The sequence below is a fragment of the Pithys albifrons genome, chromosome 4 (genome assembly GCF_047495875.1).
Source record: "Pithys albifrons albifrons isolate INPA30051 chromosome 4, PitAlb_v1, whole genome shotgun sequence".
Classification (NCBI taxonomy): domain Eukaryota; kingdom Metazoa; phylum Chordata; class Aves; order Passeriformes; family Thamnophilidae; genus Pithys; species Pithys albifrons.
In genome coordinates this window covers 71,904,236-71,926,576 of record NC_092461.1, presented here as the reverse complement: position 1 = coordinate 71,926,576, position 22,341 = coordinate 71,904,236, and the positions used below count along the sequence as shown (strand labels likewise).

The following is a 22,341-nucleotide window of genomic DNA, read 5'->3' as shown; positions in this document are numbered from 1 at the left end:
TCAGGAACAGGGAAGCAGGCAGGAAATTCCTCAGTTATGAGTGGTGTTTATCTAGTTATTTCACTTGTCCAGGTAATTGTCATCTTTTCACTCTTCCTGTTCAGGATATTAATTCCACATGTCTCCCATCCTTTCTTTTACTGTTGACAGAGAACATTTTCATTGGTGTGATAACAGTGGATATAAGAGTTTGCATCCTCAGTACGAAAGCTCGGGTTTTCAGTGCTGTGGATTGAAGGCCAGTTTGGGGACAGATTTGTCACCTCCTTAATTGATGAAGTGACAATCCCTTCTTTCTACTTAAATAGCTGAAAGTTACAAAGCAGCTGTTGGTTTTGTCATTTCTGGTTCCTTCCTACCTATGCTACAGATCAAAGCCACAGCAAAAAAAGCAGCGAGCAGGGAAATCATCCTGCAAGCTGGATCTGGCCCATGGGATTCCACTTGGACAGACCATTTGGAACTATGCAGTAGGTGGAAGAGAGCTGAGAGTCTCTGCCTAGCTGGGATCTCTTTTTCCAGGCTGGTGCTTAGGGAAGCATGGGTTGAGCAGAGATGGTGCAGGTGGTAGAGCTGCCATCTTCCTATGTGAATTCCTGTACAATAGATTCAACTCCAAATCCGGACAGCATTGAGTATGGCTTATTTAGGGCTGCATTTATATTAGCATTACCTGATTCCAGCTATGCCTGTTACCTCAATGGCTATGTTATTCTAAGCAACCTCAAAGAAAACCCCCTAACATTCCCTGCCAAATCACAAGCAAAACAAAACAAAAAAGTGCAAAGAAAAGAGCCATGACAGTCTGTGGAAAAATTCAAATTTCTACTGTCCTCTCCTCCTGGAATCCTCCTGGTGCTAAAATGGAAATGGATAGTTGCCTGAATGGGAGGAAAGAGTATTGTTTGTTTGAGTCTATTACAGATGCAATTGTCATACACTACAAAAATTAAAATGTAACCAGATCAACAGATATCTTCAGAAATGAGCTAATTATGGATGCTTAAAATAAATTTTGATGATCCTAGTGTTAGAAATTTGAGTGTAAATTCTTTTACCGTGAATAAAATGGGAAGCCTGTCTGTGTCCCCAGATGAACATGCACCATATCCAATTTTGCTTATTATAAGCCAAATTTAAAGGGGCATGTTGCAGTCCTCCTCTGTTAGGAGTTAAGTGGGGTTTTGGAAAATGATTGGCATCTGAAGACAAGAACGGTGTGACAGAAGCAATTCCTCTCACAACATGCCTACTGCCAAACTCTTATATGTCTTCATGTGTCCCCTGGAATGTTAGCTTTTGTTTTCAAAACTGTTGTAAGTAAAGATTATCCTTTTTTCTAGTCATGGTCCCTAAGGAAGAGCAGGTAGTCTGTATGGTGGTGTTTGCCCTTCACAGGTGTTGGTGCTGGGCGGGTGCTGTAGGAGGTGCCACTTTGTCATGCCTGAGTATGTCATCTCTCATGCACAGCTATCAATGCCACTTCTCTGGGACATCCTCACCTTATACACTGGTATTATATGCTATCTTGTGTAGATGCCTTCCTTTATTTAAACAAAATTGTTGATGGATGCAGTGGGAGTAGCATAATTTTCTCAAATGTGAGAGATAAATGTCCTTGCACTGCATTTGTGAGCTACTGAGTTGGTAATTAAGTGCTACTAGTACTTGATACTGAGATTAATTCCCTTGGTTATCAGGGCAAGGAGTGTTGAATTTAGATGTTTCTCCTCTTTTATTTCATTACAAAATTTCAGTTTCTCAGCTTGAGTCAGCACTTTCTATGAAAATTATGCAAGTGACTTGCAAACCTGAAGGGAGAGAGTATGTATTGCAAAGAAGTTTTCAGAAGGCTCTTTTTAGATTTGGATTCATGTTAGTGCTACAGGGTGCAATATCTAAACTGCATTAGTTCCAAGTCTTTCAAAGTTCCATTGTGAAAGAATGAAGAAATGAAGGGTATTGCAAATATCAACATTTGTTACATAGGTTAAGCAAATAATTGGGTTAATTCAGTATTTATAAAGAAGAAAACTAAAAATGCATGCACTCAGCTTTTTTTGTCTACAAGCAAACCTTGGTTTTATGGATTGTTTGCTTTTTCCAGTAAGATTCTATTTCAATCAGAGAAAACAGTCTGATGTTCAGTATAGAAAATAAGTATCTTGTTATATAATATTAACTCTGCTTCTAAACCTGTCGTGTTGCAAGAGCTTTTAGTTGTGAAGAATAGCTGCTTTAGCTTTTGATTTTATTTTTCTTAGTACTTCAGTGGCCATTTTTAGTTCAAGTAAAAATAAATTCTTGGGAAATTCTGTTTAATTATCTTATATCTGCATGTATGCAGACCACTTACAGATCTGATCTGCTAAAATTAACTTGTATTATCAAAAGAGGAGAAAATTACAGCATGTCCTGGTACTATGTGCAGTAAAATGAAACACTGTTGTCACATGAGACCAACTGAGGTCCTGAAAATAAAGGAAATTGCCAAGGGAAGAGGGATCTGGCACAAATAAGGCAGGCTTTTACTCTAAAATTATGACTGTTCATTCTTACATGCACCTACAAGGAGCATGAGGGTGTAACAGCAACAAATTAGCCCTTTAGATGTTCTTATTCTTACACTACTTTTAGCTATTGGATTAAGTTTTCCTTGGCAGTCAATTTCTTCTTGAGTTAAAAGATTATAAATGAAGAATATCATGGATGCACAACAGATGTACCACTTGTAGTTACAGTGCACACAGTAAAATTATTTTGCACTTAGTGAAAGTTAAAATCTGTTTTCTATTTTAAAAAGTGTGGCTGGTTTCTGGCCAGGTGTTTGGTGTTAACAGGGAAAAAAGTGCCACTTTTAGTAAAAAAAAACAGCCAACCAACCAACCCACTTTCCTTAAGATGACAGTCTTCTCCAATTCATGTGTCATGTATCTTACTGATTGGAGTGGTTTAGCAGGGTACATTTTTCCCCATCAGAGAGAAGTAATTTTGGTACCTTTGGTTTGTTTAAGCACAGTGCTTGCTTTTCTATGCAAGATCTCTTCTCAGACAAGCCAAAACCTTCAGAACTGAAGGGAAGGCTCTTCCCTGATCTTTTGGGGATAACTTATTTCTGGGAAGACTCTTCTGAGGTTATCTTACTTCCGCTTCGAGCCTCTGCTGGAAGAGAGGCAGGACAATCTGAAATAATTTTTTTCTCCTAAGGAGTCTGAAGAGCCAGAGAGCTGTGGTAAACTTTTCAGTTGTGATGGTGGTTGTTGTTTTTTTTTTTCAGTGGCTGGTAAGAAAGGGTGATCAATGCCCTGAAAACTATGAAAGGAGCAAGCCTCAAAAGATTACCTATTTACAAAGGTGTTCCTAAGTTCTTTTGAATATTTTCTATTTAGTTGGTTAAGTAGAGGCATGGGAAAATCAATTACCTATATGGTTTTACTTAAAATCTTTCACCAGGGGCCATATGAGATGTAGAAAGTCCGCACCCACTCTGTTCTCAGCAGTTATGTCTGTAATCCATTTTACATCTCTTCCTCTGCACTGTCTGAGGCAACTAGGACCTGGAAACCAAAACCCACTACACAAGAATGATGAAGCTTTGGTGTCTGTGACAAAGAACTATTTTTAATTTGCAGGAGTAATTGTGGTATAATGTCCAGACACTTCTGGCAAAAGCTGAGTCATTAAAGGTGATGCTGAAGTTGTCTCTGGCATATGCTGGATAGAATTTACAGCTGAGGACACTAAATTCTCAGGATGGTCCGTTCTGTCTAATGCAGTTGCTGAAAGATAGCTCGCTCTCTCACTTTGCTAGGGGGAATCACAAAAGTGGTATCTTTGTTCCATACATGTTTTGTGGAGGTGACTCCTCTGTGGAATGATTGCAAGAAGAGTGGTGAGAGACTACACAGACTTAAAAAGACCTTTGTCTTACTGAATTCTTAAATCCTTGAATCCTTAAGGCTCTGGCAGAGACTTCCAGTATGTCTGCCTTGTTGATTTGGCTAGTGTATTAAGAAAACCCCTCTGGATGGGTACAGTGGATCACAGCATTGAAATGTCAGCAACTGGTGTGCAACAAAATCCAGCATCTGGTACAGAATAATGCCAGAGATCATGGTAATGGTGGTTCATCCAAGATGAGAGTTGATAAATCTATTGTTGAGTCAGAGCCTGAGTGAGGCTGATCTGTAAAGCTCAATTGTTCTTTCTGATCCCTTGCCTCATGAAGTCACAGCTTCTCTCCTGTGCTGGAGAGGAGGTGGGCCTCTGTAGAGACTTGTGCTTGTGTGGCCAACATGTTTTAATCATGTCTTTCATATGTACCCATGCTATTTTGTACACTAAAGGAGCACTTGGTAGTGACTGTCAGCATTTAGGGTTATTATTTTTCAACCTGTAAACTATCTGATGGATTTGCAGTGTTGACAAATTAGGGTTCTTTTTGAGTTCTTTCGCGAGTGCCCCTTGGAGCGGAGAGGGACAGATGAGTGTGTCAGAAGTCAGTTACTTCATCAGTTAACAAGGAAATAGGAGAGGAGTTCTGTAATTGCTTTGATAAGAGGGAAGGAGGGAAATTGCCCAGTCCTGAGATGAGGATATATATTTATGTAACCTTTACTGTTTTGAATTATATGCAGTCTTACATATAGCATATAAGAGAAGACAACTCAGTAATGAGATGCTCAAGTGTTCACTGTTTTTAAATTCAAATGAAGTCTGGCAAGGACTAAACTTGGATGAATGTAGGGTTATTTTTGGTGAGTGCCCTGCTGAAAAAAAAACTTAAAAAATAAACAGAGATCTCCAACACTTCTGAAAGATTGAAAATTACTTTGCAAAACACAGCATACTCACTGGTGCTCTTTATTTTTTCCCTTTTTTTAGGGGGGTGAGGGGATTGGTTGGGGTTTTTTTGTTTGACTTGATTTGTTTTTATTAGCCTCATTGGAGATAGGGACCAGCAGCCTGAGAGTTACTGATTAGGCTCAGTGTTCCCTTTTGGTGATTGTTGTTACATGGTGGCACAAAACTCTTCAGTCTTGCTGTTAAAAGTTTGTGGTAAGGGACAACTGAAAAACTGTGCTTTTATGCAGGATGCCAATCTTTCTTATGTTCATCAGAGCTCTTTTATGTGGATATTGTTGGACATGGACAGTAATGGCAATGTGTTGTTTTAAATACAGTATTTCAGCAAGCTCAGATTTAGTATGAAAGTAGGACATGAATTGCTGCTTGTTAAATCTGTCTGCCTTTGGGAAATTAAATGAACAAAATAGTTGTACTGAAAGTTTTGTGATTAAAAATAAAAAGGTTGTGGGCAGTGGAGATTGTATGTGAGCAGTTTGGCTTCACTGAACAGCCTTTGCATTAACAATTTGCCAAACGTGTTCAACTTGCTCATATTAAAATATTTTGGGGGCAAGTTTGAAGAGCTGATCAGTAAAGTATGCATCTTAAATTACAGTTTTTGTTATTTCAATACATTTTGTTGGTTTCCTTGATTACAGAAACTGTACATTAGTAATCAAAACATATTTGCCGTTTTCATATATATATATGTATGTAAAATACAAACACCAGATGCTGGCTTACCTCCTCCTGCACACATCCAGGAGTGACTGACTGTATACTTCACAGTATCTCACAGCACATGCACAAGTGCTTTTAATAGTGTGGGCACCTGTGCTGTATGAAAAGGAATTAGTAGTTTTCAAATGCTGTTGTCATCAAATCTGACAGATGATGTAACAGAAAGCACCTTTTTCTTTGTTTGTTTTATGTGTTTGAGCTAAAAAAGGGGTTAATCCTCCTGGGTTTGGGGCAGTGTTTAAACTCCTTTGTTTCTACCTCTTTAAAAGAAACAAACCATAAAGTTCTAACTCTTGCTCTTGCCATAGAAATTCCTTTTGTGCATGGCATGTCCTTGAATTGTGTTTTCTAATTTCACAAGGTATGAAACAGACATTATGAGAACATTTACAATGACCAGCTGAGAACCTCTCATAAATGCATTCTTGGTTGTTATATTTTGTGTTCTACAACCAAGAATATGCAAGACAAATGTTTTATGATGTTTTCAGTTTAAGTTATTTTTAACTGTGTTTGCGATGTGAATGGAAAGATGATGATTAATAAATATCAATCTATTTTGTTAGCACAGAGGGCTACTAAAGAAAGTCACAGTTTTACTTTCCATAGACCTTTGTTATGACTGTTATCCAAATACAGATGTGATTAGTAAATTAATAATAAAGTTGTGAGCAACAGTGAGATCCTGCTAGCAGATATATCAGACCTGAAACAGGAACAGTGCTATGTGCAGTAGACATGAAATCAGAAACTTGCTTTCTTTCATGCTATGGGACATTCCTGCCATAAGTGGAACAGTGTCTGGCTCGCAGAAGAGTAGGAACTGATTGACCAGACAAACCATAGCCCTGTTTGGGGAAAAAGGGGGAAATTAAGCTGTTAGGCAGTAATAACTGCTCTTTTCTGAAGGTACCTTAAAGCTTTCTAGCATTTATTTGAACTAAGAAAGTACATTTCTGTGACTGTTGTCCTTGGAGGGAATGGAGTAGGGTTTTAGGACAGTCCTGTTGAACAGGTTTTTTTCAACAAAACAAGTTTTTGAGCTACTTAACTGTGTGGTGTATTGCTGCAGTCCAGCCACAGAGTTCAGTTGCACACTTATGCATGCAAGACTTTGAAACAAGCAATCTCAAAATGCATTTTACTGCTGCATTTCTGAGCCTACCGGTTCCAGCATGGCTTGTGTAGACCAGGCAGCCAAGCTAAATTGCAACTGAGAATAGTTCCCTGGTGAGAAGAGAAACTGGGTGGACATCTTGGAGTTTGTAGAACTGTCTTGCCCACAAGTGTTATGGCTTGGAAATGCTTCAGTGCTTAAGTCTGGGGGGAAGTGTGGATGAGGCACAGTGTTATCAGCAGGGTAGGTTCTCCTGTATGAAGTTCTGTGCTTGACTGTACTACTCTTTATACCAAAGCTTTCTACACTTACCTGAAATAGTTGCCCATGTGCCTTGAAGTCCATCGTGAAAGCAGGATTAAACAAAGTTCTTAGGCTTACTTGAACTTCATTGGAGCCCAAGATGTCCTAAATATGTTTGTTTTCCTCCTTAATATAGCAGGGTTTCTAGCTTCTTAAGTGTGAATTCTTTATTTTGAGTGTTTCAGGATTTTTTTCCCTCTGAAAAAGTCCAATTTTCTGTCCTGTCTGCCTGACAGCAGCCATAGAGGAGATGCAGTGCTGTAAACTAGAAAACTTCTACAGATCATTCTGAATCAAATGTGGCTCTTGTATTTCAGTGTGTTCATTTCGTGATCTTTACTATCAAGATGTTTAGCCATGCCATCTAATAACTCTTATGAGTTACAATTTTGCGACAGATAAAATTGTTCATTAAAAATTCAGCTGAGACTGATAATTGCTTTTCATATAATGTGTTGGTTTGTCTACAGATGAAATTACTTAGTAGGTAGTAACTAAAGAGATTTTTTTACAGCTTACATGAAATCCTGCTTAACCTTTTTAGCTCTTTCGTGCTTTCCACAGGTGTGTCTTCCCAGTTTCACATCTGCATTGTGAGCTTTACCAAACTATTTGTCTTTTTTTTTTCTAAACCAAAAAATTCTATTCATGTGCACAAATAGGCATAAGGTGGTTGTATGTTATCTCTGTTGATTCCTAAACCAGTTTAACCCAAGGACACATTTCACCTTAGTAGAAAGCTTTATTGATAAATTCAATAGTACTTGTTGTGGAAAAACATACGCTATAAGGAAAGAATGAGGTAGGTTTTTACGCAAATAACTTCTTTGAAGCCAAAGAAAAGTGTTGAAACACTCTCGCAGTAGTCCAAAGCTCTTTGTAGTAGCCCAAAGACAGCTTCCAACCCATACATCTTTTTGTTCTTATAGTGAGAAATTATGTCTTCTGGCTTTGAATCCAGGGGTAGGAATTGCTTTAGTGTTACCTTAAGTGTATTTGTGCTATATGCCACTCCTCTGCTCCTCACCTTGGGAATGCTAAATTAATTTCATCTTGGAGAGTGTTCAGACCACTGAAACTGCACACTTGACCCAGCTTGTGAAATGAATCATAGGGTCAAGTATGGGTAAAAGAATATTTTTGTGATCACTCCTTGCCAACAGACAAACAAATCTGTGAGGGAAAAGAAAACTCAACCTGTTATAACTAGTGGTTACACTGGTTTGTTTTGAATTCTCAATTGTCTCTAGTATCTATTAGGATCCATGCATAAATGCAAAGAAAAGTTGGGAACCTTTTTTTAAATCCTTGTGTTGGAGACAGGACTGAAAACATGAAGATTCTAGACACCCAGACAGTGACAGTGTTTTATTGTGTGTATTGACCCTAAGTTCTGTTTTATTGGGAGTAATCTATGGGAAAAACAAAATTAGGAGAACTAATCTGCAAAATGTAATTTCAGTATATGATTCTGTCTCTAAGGGTCAAAGGATACATACATGTATATACATCTGCATCTGTCCTATGGCTTGTCACTCAGCAAAATCAAAGACTGATTCCTGGCAAAACTGAGCATTCCTTTATTCTCTGCAGGGGCGGGCTAGCTGAGAGGTTATGTCAGCTGCAGAACAGAGAAAGATCTGCCATTAGCTTTTGGAGGCACCAGTGTATTTCAGATACTAAGATCCCCTCAGGTAAGAAGCATTATGCAATACTACTGTGAAAGTATTTACTTACATCTGTAAATATGGCCTACAGAAGTTCATAGTCTTTGTTGGTTTTGCCTGACTTGGGTTTAATGCTCTCTTGATCATCTTCTGACCTAATATTGCATTTCTGCTAAATATGATGGTTTCTAATGTCTCAGTCATCAAAGATTTGAATATAAGAGGTAAAGAACATATTTTAAGTAGCCTCTATCTAGATTCCTCATGGCTTCTTGTTTTTCAGCATCACATGGGAAAATGGTGTTTTCAGTAGGTTGTAGGAAAATTCAAGTTTTAGTTTATGGATATGCAGATTTTTTTCGGTTTTTTTTTCTTTGTTTCTTTGTAATCACCCTTTTCTCTTGTTCATTTGTCTTTGTGATCACTCCTCACCAACAAACATGGATAAAACTTCATAGATAAGTGCTGAAATTGTGACACCAAGTATGAACAAATAGAACACAACCATGAAATGAGTGTGAAGCATAACTACAGTGGGCTTCTCTTTAAAAGAAATTGTGGGAGTTTGCAAATCAGTTACTGGTGACTGATAGCACCACCTTTCACTAGAGTTTCTCAGGAGGTAACGGATTCATAGAGTTTGTGTAAAGAAATGGTCCAGTTTTTTAATGAACTTTTGTATATGTGACTGTAGTCTATGAAATGTCAAGCATTTATTCTGTATTAAGCTGAGCACATATTAACTTGCATTTATTTTTCACAAAGTCCTCTAGTCTTAATTCAAAAAATGTGGAAAAGTAAATGTATCGTTTGCCCTGAGAGTATGTTCCTAATTCCACTCCCAGGTTTTTAAAAGTTCCAAATCTAAGTTTGTCTTCCTTCAGTTCCCCTCTTTTGTTTCGTGTTTTTCCATTAGATTAAAGAGCTCTTTAGTGACATTTTCCCTTTCTGGTACTTGCATAGCAAAACCACGCTGCCTCACAATTTTCATAAACTAAATAGCTGGAGCTCTTTATGAGGTCTCTAAAACATTTTTATCGGTGTTCAAGTGATTGGCATTGCTCTTCACTACACCCTCTCAAACTTTTCAGCATGGTCTTAATAACAAGGACAGCTACTCTATGCATTCTTCCAGTTTTAGTCTCATTAAAATCATTGTCCAGGTCCAGTTCACTTCTCAGACTCCTGTAGGTTCAAGGATTGTGATAAGTGTTTGGGTCTGGTTTAGCTTTGGTTACAGCATGGTACTGGGACTTCATGCTGAGTTGATTGTCCAATATGATTTCATAACTTCTATAGCTGTTGTTTTCTGAGCTCCGGTTTCTGATTCCCCAGCTACTCTTTCCGTTTCTTCTGCCTGAACACAGGGTTCCAGTTCGGCTTCATTTGAGTATGCCCAGCTCACCATAGAGTTCAAATCATTGTGTATGTCAAGGCTGTCATCTTTTAGTCACAAATGTGCTTGAATCTGTGTTACCACACAGTTGCTTACATTTTTTTAAACTTGTTTTTATATCATTGATGAAACCATTTATTAGCGTGACTGTTTTCTTTTAAATCCTGCTGAAACTGCTGTTCCTCAGTTATAATTCTCCACTGGTAAAAAGCTCTAACTGTAATTCACAAAGCTAATTCTCTGATTTTTTTCTTTTAATTCCACTTAAAGGGTACATTACTTGTGGTGAAAATGGTCAGATTTTCTTAAGAAGGTTATATGATTTAAAGTCACACCCAAACTGTTGGCTAAAGCTAGTCTCACAGTTTCTCACTGGAGCTTTAGAGGGCTTACATCCTGTGTTCAAAATGCCACCCATGTGGAATAGCACATTGTATTTTTGACCTTAACTCCTTACTACTTTTTCCAATCACTTTGCCTAGCTCTGATGTCAAGCTAGCTGGTCTCCAGTTACTGTAAGCCACTTTGTTTGCCCATCCTGAATAATAGCACAATATCATCATTCTTTCAGTCCTCTGTAATTTCACCAGTATTTGGAGACTCACTAAAAAGTGCTATCAGGGAACCAGAAATGTCTTTAGCACACTTTTCAGAAGTGCTGTGTTGAAAATTATACAGGCATGCTGACTTAAAACTAGTAAGGCTTTCTGCATTGGTAACACCTCCAGCTGAGGTACTAATGGATAGGGAGTATCTTCATCATTCTTATGTGGTTTGAGGACATCCTCTGGCTGCTTCTGAAACATGGAACAGAAATAGATATTGAAGAGGTTTGTCTTCTTAATAAAATGAAAATTTTTAATATTCTCTACAGTAACAGACCTGCAACACTGCTAATATGATAATATTCTTTTTGTCCTAGTTTCACATGTGTCGTTACAAAACCTTGTGTTTGGCTGCTCACCATTTTGTCAGAATAACTTCTAGGCTGAAATATTCCATGCTAAACTTCTGCCTCTGGCTGAATTCCTTTCTTTGATTATTAGTCTTTCTTTCAGAAAATGACTCAGAATTCGTTAGCATTTTATGAGAAAAAGACTATGGGAAAATACCTTGCCCTATTCTTAAGTACATTTAAAAAACTCTGATGAGCATCTTTGAGATGATTTAGTTTTGGCAGAAGATGAACTATTTCTGGGATGTGCCTTTTGCCATCATACCAAAAATGTATGAGAAATTGAGCCAGTTAGAAGTCTTTAGGACAAACTACTGTTTCGTTTACCCTGTAAGCATTCATTAAAATCTCTGAAAAATGCTGAACATGCCATAATTCAGGAATACACTTCAACTTCACAGCCTAAGTTTCACTTCCAATTCTCTGTCCTTATTCCAATGTATGAGGATTATAAAATAACTATTAAAATAACTGTGATAATATTTTGGGGATAATTTTTCATCTGGGGCAAAAGTTATTTTTGATAGTTGTATTCTTAGAATCGACATACTGTTTTGTGTCACCAAAATAAAATTGGTGTTTGGTTTGAAGATCAGTTGGAATTCTTGAAATTTTAGTAATGTAACTAGATAACCTTCTAATTGCTTCTAATCTGGAATGTGAAGTGTCAGCACAGCAAATTAATACCACTTTCAGCTTCCATCTCTTTAGGTTCAAGTTAAGGGTGTCTCACTAGTTTGCGATTCTTCTGGAATTTTGTTTTCCCTCTGTTTTGCCCAGTAATACGTCTAAACCACATTGTTTCCAGGACTGTTTCTGAGAGAAAGAACTTCTCAAATTACAAACTCATTTGAGGTACTAAAGAAGCCTGAAGATTAATGCAGAGGATTGAAGTAACCTAGTTACTGGGAGAGTTGTCACGTCATTTTGGATATCCCATAGACATGCAGTCCAGAAGTTCATTGCTAAAGCAAACAGGAGCAATTTCAAATGAGATCAGTTTGAAGTCCTCCTTACATCTGAGATTTAAGGAAAAATGTTTACAGAAGTGCAGGCTGTTCCCCCCCTTAGACATTTCATGTCACGGAATTTTATGCCTTTATTTTGCTTTTGCTTACGTTTAGGTTATCTCAATCTTCATATTATTCAAAAAACCTTAGTTTCTGGCTTTATTTTTTAAAAATTCCTGTCTTTTAGTTCCCTGACCCCTTTCTGTAAGTAACCATTGTGGTTTGGCTGCCTCTTGGTCAATGGGATGAATAAGTGCCCAGAAGAGAGCGCCTCCATTCAGCACGCACTTTCCGGTTTTTATACAGTGCATGGGGTCTCACTTTTGGCTGACTCATTCTGCAGGGTAGCAGAAATCTTGCTTTCTCTGACTTGGACAGTTTTGTGTCAAAATTGCATTCAGCAACCTGTCCCTGTGTTGGGATAGGCACTCAATAGGGATATGCATTTCTGCAGACAGAGGCTTAAAGGGAGATAAGACCAAAGTTTGCCCATGCTACACTGCGTTGATTGGACGCTTGTTGTGGTTTAGTTCTAATGGAGGCAGATGTCAGGCTCTTTGCCACAAATCCACAATTTTCTTTTCCTCACAAGATGTAAAAAGGAGGCTGAGGTACAGTCCACATAATAGCAAGTCTCCGATCAGCCAAGCTGATGGTTTAAGCATTTGTGCAAGCATTTGTAGACCATTTGCAAGCTTTTTTTTTCGGTATGCTGTGCTGCAACTTCCCCATGAAGTTTCCTGTTTGGGCAAAGAGGAGATCTGGACAGCTGAAAGAGAGAGAGAGAGAGACAGAGAGAGAGGAGGAAAAAAAAAAACAAACCCACAACAAAAACCCAAACCTTTTTCCTGTCAGCATCTGCTGTCTATATGAGGATTGCATGGTGCAGAAGAAAAAGTAGGTTTTTTCTGAGTTACATTTAGACAACCTTTCTGGGACACAAATAATATATGATGCAAACTCATGTAGACTCTTTTTGTAACTTTTGAAATTTTACTTTCTATACATCTTACCTTCTGTTGTTTTATTTTGCTTTGCAGTTGTTGTCAAAGCAGTTCTTTTCCTTAAAAGCAGAAACACATTATTCTCTAGCATTTGTAGTCTGATGCAAAGATACTTGTTAGACTGAGATTAAGATTTGTGTTTGTGTTACAATTGAATTAGAGTAGTGAACTGACCAAAACCATTGATCTTGCCTTCCAAATTGCTCCCTCCTCTCAGGGGAAAGTGACCTTCAAGGGGCAACAAATCTTCAACTTGCTGAGGAAGTGGAACACATGCAAGGGGAGGAGGGTGAAGCCCTGGAGATGAGGACACGGTTTCATATGTAACAGCACATTTGCAGGAAGGCTGAAAGGTTTACAGAATAGGATATGAACAGTCACTCCTCTTCCATTTTCAGTTACTAGTTAAGATGATGGGAAGAAGGGATTTTAGCAGCTTGAATGCCATAAAACTTGCATATGGATGAAGAAAACAAGGGTCAGTCTTAGCAGGATTTTCTTTACTATGCAAAATTCTTCTAATAATATAGAAGTGTGAATTTTGGTAATAGTTGCTTATTTTCTTAATTCTTGATGGTTTCTTTTATTCCTTTGAGTTAATACTATAAATTAGAGACACGGCAAATGGCCAATTTTTTTTCTAGCCAAGTGTCTGAACTTGTTACAGCATTGGGAAGGGAAAAAATTAAATGTAAGCCTGTCTTTTTCAAACAGGAATTCCTTGTATATTTTGTTTTCTTATGAGCAACAATAATGACATGCATAGTTACTTTAAGTAGCTTACATATGTTCTTATAAAGAATGTGTAGTGTTTAAAACACAGCCAAATTCAGCAGCCTTTTAAAAAATAATACGACATGTGGCAAGAAGCCACCATGCCTGTGAGACTTGTGTTTTTGAGAAAAATCTTTTTGAATGGCTTCAGAAGTTACCAGCTCAGGAAGAGTAACAATGCGTATAGATCAGAATAGCAACCAGATGTCTTTGTACAGGCTGTGATAATGTTGTAATCTTCACCTGGTTTTCAGCATTGACTTTGGATTACAAGGGTCTGCTTGGTATCTACCTGCTTGCTGAGTTTGTTATGCCTGCACCTGCAATTTTTACATGAGTGAGGAGGAAGAACAATAATGCAATGCCAAGTAAAACAATATTTTTTGTTTGATTTATGCCTGTAATTTGACATTTTGTACTTTTTACACTTGACAATGAGAGTAAAACTTTGTGGCTTGAACCAGCAAGTGGTTGGCTATTCTTCCAGTGCAGATAGTATGTGCTGTCCCAGGGGTTGTCCAGTAACTACAGTTTTGGAACCCACATTCAACAATTAGAAGTTAAATGATGTTGGGATGAAATAAGCCTTTGAAAAAATAACTGAAGGAGACAAATGTGGAAGTGCATTGCTAGTTTGCTCTATTAGACAAGGCTTATTAAAGTGGGGTTTTCTTTGTTTCTTTAATAATTCCATAATGTGTATCTGGCCTATTCATCTGAACCAAAGGCAGAAAACGCCTTTCACTCTTAGGGCGGTGAAAACTATTCCCGGCATTAATTGCCCACAATTCTTTGGACTTTCAGTCCGAATTGTTATTTTATAAAAGTTTTTAGCTAGGATTGGTAGAAATTTGACTTGAGTATAAAACCTGTATTTCTTGTAGTGCATATTTCTGAAGAATTTGTCAGTTAAGAGAAAGTATAATTTAACTTCTCAACATAATAATCCCAACATAATAATCCCAAACTACAACATTTTTAGAAATGTCAACTAAATATGTTAAAGTACAGTACAAATTTACTTCTAAACTGCAGTTCATATATATGACTTGTTTGATAGCTCTTTGAGCAAAAGTAACAATAATTTGTTTTTCTTAAAAGCATCTGTCCTTTTTCCTCGTATTATTCAGGTATCATTAAGATCAAGAATTGTGACTGTTTTTTTACTGCTTGTAAGAACAAATACAGGTTGTCCAGACTGTTTTTGCACAAAACAAATATTCGTTACCAGTTTTTCAAATATTAATGTGTCTTCATGCAATCGGATCTCCCTACCTTGTGTTTTCTTATGAATTTGTCTTGTGTTTCTCAGAAAGCTCTACTTGCATGAATGTAATTTTTTTATTGATTTAAAGGGCAGGAGATGAAGTACTCTTGCCTCTTGCCCTGCTTGCTTGGTTTCTTTTATCCATGTGACTTGTAAGTCTTGTGGCTGAGGAGTTTCTCTGTTAGTGTCATTCTTGCTTTGCATGATAGTTCACATGTTTATTTGCTGGTAGGTGTGTGTATGTTCATTGCCACAATAATAATAACTTCCACTCTGCTCTTCTTCAGGATTGCATATGACTTGGGTTTTTTTCTGGAATGCTCAGTGGAGCAGAGCCATACACTACTTGGCATTTTACTAAGCTCCAGTTTTCTTCTGTGTTTGAAAGATCTGGTCTGTGTGGTTGTAGTTCACTGTTCTCTGCATTCGTGTTGTGGCCTTTTTGAAAATTTATTTCTCCCTTGTGTCATTGTGTGATTATGATGGACACAGCAGCCCTGGGGGTGAGATCTATAATCTCAACATTGCAAGATTTTTAAAATTTTCATAGCAGAATGGAAAACCAGAGAAATTCAGGAGTGCCCACTGTCATAGAGTCATCTAGTCTTTGATTTGGTCTTGTTGATGTTTTACTGTTACATTTGCTGAGCTGATGCATGGGCGTGCAGTGGCTATCCCAGCTAACACGTTCAAATAATGTAGCATTGAGTTTGTTATCCTGAAATACTTTTTCTCAACCTCTAGATCTTGTAGGGATTGCTCTGCTGCTGGACTCTGTAGACTGACTCAAAAGATCTCTTTGAGAACTTTGTGTTTAAGCCTACACATGCTCTTTGGGAACACTTGAACAGCAGCATTTTAGCAAAATTCACTTGAGGGAGATGAAATACATGTGGTCTTACTGATAGGGATCTGATGCATTTCTATACAACAAGCACCATGGATCCTTTCCTTGCAATGTGTTCGGCTTTCTGTCGCTGTGTCGCAAGAGAAACGTAAAATATGTGGTTCCCAAGAGATCATAATTTCTGTATTTTTCTCCTCATTTGTCTTCCTTATTGGTAGTTACAGAATTATTAAAACAAACTTTAGAGTTGTATTTCTGGCACTGAAGCCAGAATGTCTGAACATTTGTTTTTTTAAATTGTGCTCCTTGCTGTTTTTATCTTTCCTTCTCTCCAAACTGCTTTTTGGTTGTTAAGAGTCAAAGAAGGCTGACCTTCTTCTTAGTCTCCCTCCTAGACTGCCCTTGGCAAGGCCAGTGCATCAGTCATGGTCATGTACATTCAGTGTTGATGTGGCTTAAATATATGTGTCTGCTGTGAAGCCACTATGTTAGGGCTGAAGACTAAGGGCATTCAGTCTGCCAGAGACTGTGGAATCATGTTGAAGTCTTCAAAAAGCTCAAGACCTCAGAGTCCATGATCTCCAAAGGAATGGTGAATGTTTTTCTTTTTTTTTTCTCCCCTTTTTTTCCTTGTTTTGTTTCTTTTTAAGCCTCCTAGAATTCAGAGTAATGCAGAACATCTGCAAAGGACTGTGTCAGAACGTGTTTTGATGTCATAGTATATGACATGGCATGTGACTGAAGGGCAGCATCACACTATGCACTGAAGTAATAAACAGAAATGAAAATAATTACCCAAAGAAACTGATGCATTTCACTGTGAAGTGTTTGTTCATCTCCCTGGCACTTGAATTGTCTTTGTGGTTTAATTGAGCTACCTCATGTTTGGATTGCAAATTTAAGTGAGAGACCAACATCCCAGAGGACACCTAGAATTAAACAGTTTAACTATGGATGTCAAAGCATATCTGTTAGGCGGTTAAACCAAAAGTTCCTCTACCTTAGGATCCTGTTTCTGGCAGGGACAAGACCTACCAAAATGCCTAGGGAAAATGATAACACTTGGTATTTTCCCAAAGTATGCTCCCAGTGATCTCCCAAAGATCTCTTACTCGAGGGGCTTTCTGAACCAGAATTGCTGTCTGTGTTCTTAGTAGTTCTAAATAAAAGTTTTTCTCCTACCAGAAAGTTACTGGTTGTTTTTTGAACCCATGCCTACAATGTAGACCTGTTTGGATCACAGAATTATGGAGGATCGGGCTTTTTTGAAATTATGCCCAAGGTCATTGCCAGATTTGTTCTATTACTACTATTGCCAAAGAGACCTTTCCCTTTGATTTCAAAGTTTTGCTAACAGTAGCAGTGAGATCAGTGATGTTCCGTTTGCCTAGATTTGGATCAGGATTTCTCTGTCTTTGTCAGAGCTTTTTGTTTCATGTCTGAGAGTTGATGGACGTTCTTGCCAGCCATCTCAGGCTTTACCTGAGGTGCTTCCCTGCTTAAACAGCTTGTTCCTCCCACCAGTCAATCTGCAGGTTTCACTAATGCTGGACCACTTGTGAAGTCTGGAGGAACTAATTTGTTTGATCATGCTCCATCTAGCAGTGATTTCTGTCTGTTACCTTTCAGTGGGTGGCACTTACCACAGCAGTGTTCTGCAAAGAGTGGTATGAGTAACCTGGGTTATGACTGGTACCTCATTTTTCTTGTACTCCAGCCCTTTTGTGACCAACATTTCAATTCATTAGTGGCCAGCATGACTTTGTGAAGGTTTTTGTTCCTATGGAAGATTCTGTTAGAAGTGAGGGAGCATTACAGACCATAGCATCTGACTTCCCTTCCTTTTAATTGTGGAGTTTTTTTAGAATAGACATGTTGTACATCCTAAATGCCTCTTCAAAATTCATAGTCAGCAAGATTTATCAATGCCAGATTTACCAGTGGCTTTCTATCTTTCTTTGTGGTACCTTGAGCCTCATGTATCAGGGATTGAATTATACTTCATGCCCCTGGGATGAAAAAGCCCTCTGTTTATATTCATGGGGCCACATATTTCAAATGATCCTTGATCCTGTGTCAGTGGATGTTTTCTCTGACTTTCTAGCTGACTGTGTGAAGGCTACAGAGAGATGCTGGAAGGGGCAGCTGTCCATGCTAGGCTGTTTTCCAGGACCACTGAGCTGCAGCAGCCCTCTGTCACCCGAGCTCAAAGCACTCAGGACTTTACTGACAAATGCACCTGTGTCTGACACTGATCAGGCAGCTATCTGGGTTTCCATCTTTATCTCCCTCAAGCATTACTGATGCAGAGGCATCTGGAACCAGATTGAATATTTGAAGAAAGTTCTTCACTGAAAGCAAAATAGATTACTAGAGCAAGGAGGCTGTTGGTTGTATGATTTAGTGTTACGTGATCCTGTGAGGAGCAAGGAGTTGAACTTAATGATCCATATGGGTCCCTTTCAACTTGAGGTATTCTATTATTCTAGAAGAGCTTTGTTAAGCCGTCCTCAAATTGCTGCTTCAGTGGAAGATTTCTAAACACGTCCAGGCAGCTGTATGCTCACTCTGCAAGTATGCTTTAGCACTTGTCTTTCAATGGAGAATAAATGTTGCCTTCAAGTAAGTAAACTGAAGAGTTTTTTAAACAAGCATTCCATATGTACCTGCAGTTCTTATTCCTTCTCCCTGTCTCCGGATCCTTGTAGTATACAGCATTATGCCTAGAGTTGGTAGTTGAAAGATAACACTGGGTATGCTGTGACCCATGTTTTCATTACCCTCTTGTGTTGTCTGTCCGTTGTGAACATTGAGGCTCAAAAAAGATGAGTCTGCCCAAGAGTTGTAGAATATATATATATTATGTTTGGGGTATAACATGTGCCTGCAGACTACACAACTTGAACAGCTGGTATCTCTGTTCAGTGACTTCATCATATCTGTCCTTCCTGTGTGCTGCACAAGCTTCTTGAGGACAGTCCAGCCTGGGCGCCACAGGGGAAAAGGAAGTAACTGGATACTGTTTGGAACTGACTTAATCCAGCCTGGTTGGACTGTCACTGCAAAGAGCTATCCTTCCTCAGACTCCTCCTCCCCCATCTCTCCCCTTTCCATCACTTGTTCCTTCCTCTCCCTGATATCTGCTTCTGCACTTTGGTAACTTTGCAATTAGCTGGATTAGCTCACTGATTTTCTTCAAAACTAGCCCTGAAGAAGGAAATTCATAAGTGTTCTAGACAGTAGAACAGGAAATGAAGGAATGTGAAATGTAGGAGTGGGCATGACTGGAGCTCAGTTATAGATTGCACCTTTAAAAATAATATTATTGTAAGGTATTCTTCCTTGTATGAGATTACTAGGTATTGCCATGAAATCTGCACATCTGTTTGTTTCTTGGGCTGTATTTCTGCTTTGCAAATGAAATTAAGTGAATGAGGACTTTAGCAAGTGAGAACTTCTGAGTTATCCAAGGCTGAAAGAGAACATTGCAAAACCTTAAAGTGAGCTTTTCACATGGATGAACAAACTAGAAAACTTCTCTGGAAACTAGAATTTGCAGTGATCCAGCCCATCTCCTCACCCACAAATTCTGCCTTCAGTGTACAGCTACATATGTTTGATTTATTTTTGATTGACATAACAATGCAAAAGCCAAGTGAATTAAAACTGAAGCTACGTTCTGAACTTTGGTGTTTCATCGCGTGCCAGTAATCCAAAGTGCTTTGCCATGTTGTTAAGGAGAACACTATCATCAGCAGTAGTAATAATTTCAGGGTAATTAAACTAATTATCTCTGTGCATCTAAATAAACAAATGGTGTGCCAAGTGTGAGACTTGGCTAGTTGTCAAAATTGAGATGCTTTTAATATAGAAGCATTCTACTTCCTTTAGTATCAGCTCCCAGTGTTTGCACAAACTTCAGGCTTGCAAGAGACTCTAGTACCTTGGTAGGATATTTTTACTTCAATATCTGTAAGATTCTTTCATATAGATATAGTTCTTGATTTACCTAGTATTTTAACTGTTTGACAGTCAGAGCTATTTAAAAAAAATTTATTAGGTTGTCATTCACTGTCTTCAACCTGCTGTATCAGCTGAGTAATACATATGCTGCTGACCAGTAAGAATTGTCATATAAGAAATGCATAGTTCAGAAGTGATGAACAGTCTCTCTCACAAGCTGTCTTAATAGTTGTTTTTTTTAATAAACAGTTGGTGAGTTTCAAAACTGAAGCTGATTTTTTTGTGACCTGGTTTTTCAAGTGTATGCAAATGCAAATTGTGCAGTGTGTCTAGAGGGAAGAGGTAAGTGCTCAGTTACTTTAAAGGATAGGAATTTTTGTGGTTGAGAGAATTTGTTTATGCGTGCCAGATGACTTTGGGTTGACAGAGGACCACAACTGCAGCTAGTGAGGCTACACAGAATTAAAGTGTGAATATTCTAAGTCCTTCCCTTTAGGCACAGAAAACTAGTTGGTGCTCACCCTTGGCAGAAGTTTGCACATAAGCAAACATTAACACAGTGCAGTGAGTATTTGCAGTAGCACTGCAATGTTACAGCTTTCTTTGAGAAAGTGATAGCAGTGAGGAGCAATAGCAGTGACAACCCTCTCTCTTCACCAGTCAGTCTCAAAGGACTTTGCAGAAAGAACTGGTTCTCCTACTTCTGCTTCTCAGATCTGGAAAAGGAGGTCAAGCTGCAATGGTTTGGGCAGAAATGGCTTAAGTAAATCTTATGTCAGACTGTCTGGTGGAACCCTTTATCCTGCTGGAAAATACCAGCTCAGGGGTAGCGGAATGCTTTGCAGAAGCATGTTGCATATGTTGAAAATTTAGTTCACATGAAAGTGGTTTTGAGAACATTTCAGTTTTGTATTTCAATATTACTTTATTTCAGTTTTGGTATGAAATTTAATAAAGACAAGGACTTTTTTTTGTAGAATTTAATCTAATAAATCTGAAAGTTTTTAAGGCCCAGTTTCTTTGGTTTGGATTTCTTGAGGGTTGGGTTAAATTTTTTTAAAAACTTTCTCATAAACTCAAACTAAAGTATTTTGATTTATTTTCCAAAGGAAAAAACATTAACAGTTGTGAAATGAGCCTTAAAATAAACAAACAAATAACTATACAGCTCTGCTGTTAAGTTCCAGTATCACGTTCACTATTCCTCCCCTTTTAGTTTGCTGTGGAAAGACAGTAATTTGTCAGCTGCTTTTCTTGTGATGCTGCGTTTTTCCCAATACAATTTGTGAATAAAAAAGGATGGAACTGGGGCTCTGTTGCCCTTGTCCTCTGGGACCCTACCTTACCCCACTAAATGCTCTCAGCATTGGGCAGGGAGGGAAAGACAATTCTCCCCTCAGTGACTGGAGTGCAGATTTGTGTGAAGCTGGGTGAGAATGAGAATAAACCAGCAATATCTTACAGCATAGACCAAAGTCTGTCTGAGTAGTTACTGCTCTATGCAGACTGCAAACGGCCCCAGAAGTAATTTCATTTTAGTGCAAAGTTGTTCTTTGTTCTGCATAGACAAAAGTGCTTAGAATCAAGCTGTCCTACTCCCTCTTTTCTACATTTGTCTCTAAATGTGAATCATCAGCTTTTAGATGCTTTGTACTCTCTTTACTTTATCCCTGACAACTGTTGCTTTGAGAAAAGTCAAGGAGGGCAAACACAACTTCACTTTTAACACAGTATGATGATTCTGTTTTTAAATAAATGTATTTTTTAGCAGTATGTAATAAAAACTGAACAAAGTGGATGACTTGCAAGATTTATAGGTTTGAATGTGGTGGGAGAGGGCTTCTTGTAGGGAGTTTGTGATTTTGTTGGTGTTTGGAAGAAGTGCAGATAGGCTTTTTCTTTCCCCAGTTAATAGTATGTATAAAGAAAGTAAAAATTATTGCAAAAAGGTTAACATGGGTCTTTTGGTAAGGTAATGTATTCTACTCATAGATGGATTTTTCACATTAGGACAGATGTGCAGAGCAGAGGGATGCACACCTTTAGAGTGCCACAAGTTACTTCTCATCCAGACTCTGCATTTTTATTTTTCATTTTAATTTACTTTCCAGATAAATCTGGTGTCTTAATTGTGAAGATCTTAGAAATATTTGAGGAGTGTACAATACAAGTTGCCATCTGCCAGCAGCTGGAACAGTCTTCTGCTGCATGTTCACCTGAGGATGCCGTCATCAATGCAGAAGAACCGTTACTCAAAGTCCTCTTCACAAGAGAGACAGCCACTCATCTGAAGAGCAGACTACAGGATGTCATCCACATCTATCCCCCATGGTGAGTAGGAAGAAGGGGCTGCATTTGCTGCAGCACTGCAGAAGGAAGTGGAGTTGGTAGAATTCTGGCTACATGGTTGTAAGACCTTGGTGGACGAGGGGGAAGCAGGGCTCTCTTG

General features: G+C 38.3%; 1 protein-coding gene across 1 annotated transcript in view; it reads left to right on the top strand.

Annotated features, from left to right (window-relative positions):
- SPIDR (scaffold protein involved in DNA repair) overlaps nt 1–22,341 on the top strand; it is a 198,574-nt gene that overhangs the window by 53,836 nt on the left and 122,397 nt on the right. Inside the window, exons 7-8 of the mRNA XM_071554566.1 lie at nt 8,603–8,703; nt 22,004–22,223. Coding sequence (XP_071410667.1) covers nt 8,603–8,703; nt 22,004–22,223 — 321 coding nt within the window. The remainder of the gene's footprint in view (nt 1–8,602; nt 8,704–22,003; nt 22,224–22,341) is intronic.